This window comes from Camelina sativa, chromosome 3, assembly GCF_000633955.1.
Source record: "Camelina sativa cultivar DH55 chromosome 3, Cs, whole genome shotgun sequence".
Lineage (NCBI taxonomy): Eukaryota > Viridiplantae > Streptophyta > Magnoliopsida > Brassicales > Brassicaceae > Camelina > Camelina sativa.
The window spans coordinates 25,266,522-25,269,583 of NC_025687.1; the positions used below are offsets into that span (position 1 = coordinate 25,266,522).

The 3,062-nt window shown below is 38.5% G+C and overlaps 1 protein-coding gene across 1 annotated transcript in view; it reads left to right on the top strand.

The window, feature by feature from the left end:
• Positions 263–3,062, top strand: part of LOC109124419 (armadillo repeat-containing protein 8-like) — a 4,861-nt gene continuing 2,061 nt past the window's right edge. The window contains exons 1-7 of the mRNA XM_010502407.1: positions 263–759; positions 1,031–1,753; positions 1,857–1,952; positions 2,039–2,122; positions 2,221–2,455; positions 2,539–2,699; positions 2,785–3,060. Coding sequence (XP_010500709.1) covers positions 379–759; positions 1,031–1,753; positions 1,857–1,952; positions 2,039–2,122; positions 2,221–2,455; positions 2,539–2,699; positions 2,785–3,060 — 1,956 coding nt within the window. The 5' untranslated portion in view covers positions 263–378. The remainder of the gene's footprint in view (positions 760–1,030; positions 1,754–1,856; positions 1,953–2,038; positions 2,123–2,220; positions 2,456–2,538; positions 2,700–2,784; positions 3,061–3,062) is intronic.

Genomic DNA, 3,062 nt, shown 5'->3' on the forward strand with positions numbered 1-3,062 from the left:
TAGTAGTTTTATTCATATTACTTATTTATTAACTAGACTGATAAAATTTCATAATATATAAATATTAAATATTACATAAACAAATCTTAAACAAAATTAATTAAAATGTAAATTTCTTTTTAATTCCCAAATAATAGAAGAAAAAACAATAATAAATAGGACCTATGTTTAGAACAATCTATTCTCTAACATGATTGGTTCATAGCTATTCTCAATTATTAGTTTAAAAACAAAAAATGAAAACCCAATCTTTATTAAAAAAAAAAAAAAAAAAAAAAAAAAAAAGTTGAAACCTTTACGGAACTCCTCTGCCTTTCTTTTCCAATCTCAATTAGCCTTTTCTTTTTTCCGATTTGCCGGAGAAACTAAATCTCCGCCATGCCTACCACCACAACCTCCGCCGCTTCTTCCTCATCCACATCCGCATCCGCATCCGGTAATAATAATCGTCAAGCCGATGTATTCTCTCGTCTGGCTTCATCTGACCCTGAAGTCAAGCTAAAGGCCCTTCGTGAGGTCAAAAACCAGATTATCGGAAACCGTACAAAGAAGCTCTCTTTCCTCAAAATCGGAGCTGTTCCCGCCATAGCTTCTGCTCTCGCTGATGCAGATGATTCGGAGAAATGCAACAACATCCTTGTCCAATCTGCGGCGGCGCTTGGGAGTTTCGCTTGTGGGTTTGAAGCCGGAGTTCAAGCTGTTCTTGATGCCGGTGTTTTCCCTCGTCTTCTTCGTCTTCTCACTAATCCTGACGAAAAGGTTAAATCTTTTCAAACATTTATTTGACCTTTTTTTTTTTTCTGTTAAAGTCTAGATTGGGAAATGGTCTTGTCAAGAAGCTTGAACGATTTAGATTTGTTCTGTAATCTTTCTAGTTTAGGAGTTTAAAGTTTTCACCTTTTTGAATTGTCTGCATCTGAGAAAGTAAAAAAGCATTGGCCTTTGGAAACTTTGTTGATCCTAACATCTTTGAATTATGTGAATCGGTTCCTTATTGTTTCCGTTTCGTTTTTGTTGATCATTTCTTTAGGTTGTAGATGCGGGGGCTCGTTCGCTCAGAATGATATTTCAATCTAATCAAGCTCCAAAGTATGATTTTCTTCAAGAGAAAAACATGGAGTTTCTATTCTCCTTGTTGAACAGCGAGAATGAGAATGTTAGTGGACTTGGTGCGAGCATCATTGCTCATGCTTGTGGAACAAGTGTAGAGCAGCGTGTTCTCTGCGAAGCTGGTGTCTTGGAGAAGCTTGTTATACTTCTTGATGGTTCTTTAAGCCAAAGAGAAGCTTGTCTTGAATCTTTAGCCACGGTTTTGAAGAACAACCCTGAAGCTGTTTCGGATTTTGTTGGACTTGAGTCTGGGAGATATTTGAATTCTGTAACTGAGTTAACAAAGGATAGGTATCCGAGAACGAGGCTGCTTTCTTGTCTCTGCTTAGTTGTTATATACAACACTTCTCCGTCTTATTTTGTAAACATGGGAACCAAATCGGGATTGATAACTACTCTGCTTGAGCTGCTCAACGACCCTGGTCAATCTGGAGATGATGCTGCTTTGGGTTTATCTTGTCTTATTGCGGGAAAAGAGGATTTACAAAAGTTAGCTTACGAGGCCAATGCAATCAAGAATATTGTTGACATCTTGAAGACAGATAGTGAGCTCCAGCCTAAACGTCTTCAGGGTTTGTTTTTGTCTCTAGCTGAATTGTGCTCAAAGCTTGAGGATTGCAGGTGTAGCTTCGTGTCATTGCAGGTGTGTTTCAACAAGCCGTTTTCTGATTGTGTATCTGATTTGTTTAGTATCTTTTCTTCTTGAGTGTATGCTAAATTGGTTTGTCTTTATTTCCTTCTACTAGGTGTTAGACCTGCTGATTAATGCATTAAGACACAAAGATGCTGATGTAAGAGCTGCTGCGTGCATTTGCTTAAGAAACGCTTCTCGATCAGTCAAGGTTAGTTAACATTATACATTCTGGATGTTTTAGTATTTCAGCTGCCTTTGTATTAAGTGGTAAGGCCCCTGACACATGTCATTTAGAATTTGAGTGCAGGAAGATTCAACAGCGATCATGTTATGCTTCCTTTGGTTCAGTTATTGCATGATCCATCTTCGTCTGTCCAGGTACTGTGTCACATAAGATGCCGCATTTCTTAGTTTTTTTCTTTAGAAGGAAACGGCACAACCTAATTGAATGTATGTACCTGTATATTGTGGACCAGGTTGCAGTTCTTGGTGCTCTGAGCAATATAGTATTGGATTTTTCATCACCAAAGTCATCATTTATAGAGTTCGGAGGGATAAAACAGCTTATTGAGTTGTCAAAATCAATGGATCCAGATGCTCGGTGTAGCGCTTTACGTGCTTTAAGGAACCTCATGTTCCTTGCCGACAATAAACGTAAAGAACTCTTTATTTCAGACGTCAATGCTCAAGGATTTGCTTGCCTCATTAGTGGTAAATTCATCAAACCATAATCATATGATTAATCTTTATGAAATTTCTTATGTGGAATAACAAAATAAACTCATTGCTCTCAGATCCTGAGCCTCCAGTGCAAGAGCAAGCTTTGGCCCTCCTCCGTAATCTTGTTGACGGATGTATCAGCTCAATCGAGTTTGTATTTGATGAAGATGGTCTTATCTTAGATACTGTTGGGAGGCAATTGAGGAAAGGTCCACAAGCTCATATGGCAATACAGGTGACGAAAATGCAAAAAAAAAAAAAGTAAACCATATCAATAGATTAACAAAATCTCTGATGAAAAATGTTTTTCTATCCTCCAGGGAATGTATGTGCTCACGAATGTAGCGAGTGGGACTGAGTTACATAAAGAAGCAGTTATGCAGCAGCTGTTTCCTCAAGCCACTGGATCAGAGAATTTCATGCTGAAGTTTTTGCAGAGTGATGAGAGCCAGTTACGGTCAGCAACAGTCTGGACTATTATAAACCTCATTAGTCCTTCAAGTCCCGGTGCATATGATCGGCATGTGAAATTGAGAAGTGCGGGTATCATTCCCCAGTTAAAGAACATGGTCAACGATGCTTGCCTCGATGTTAAGGT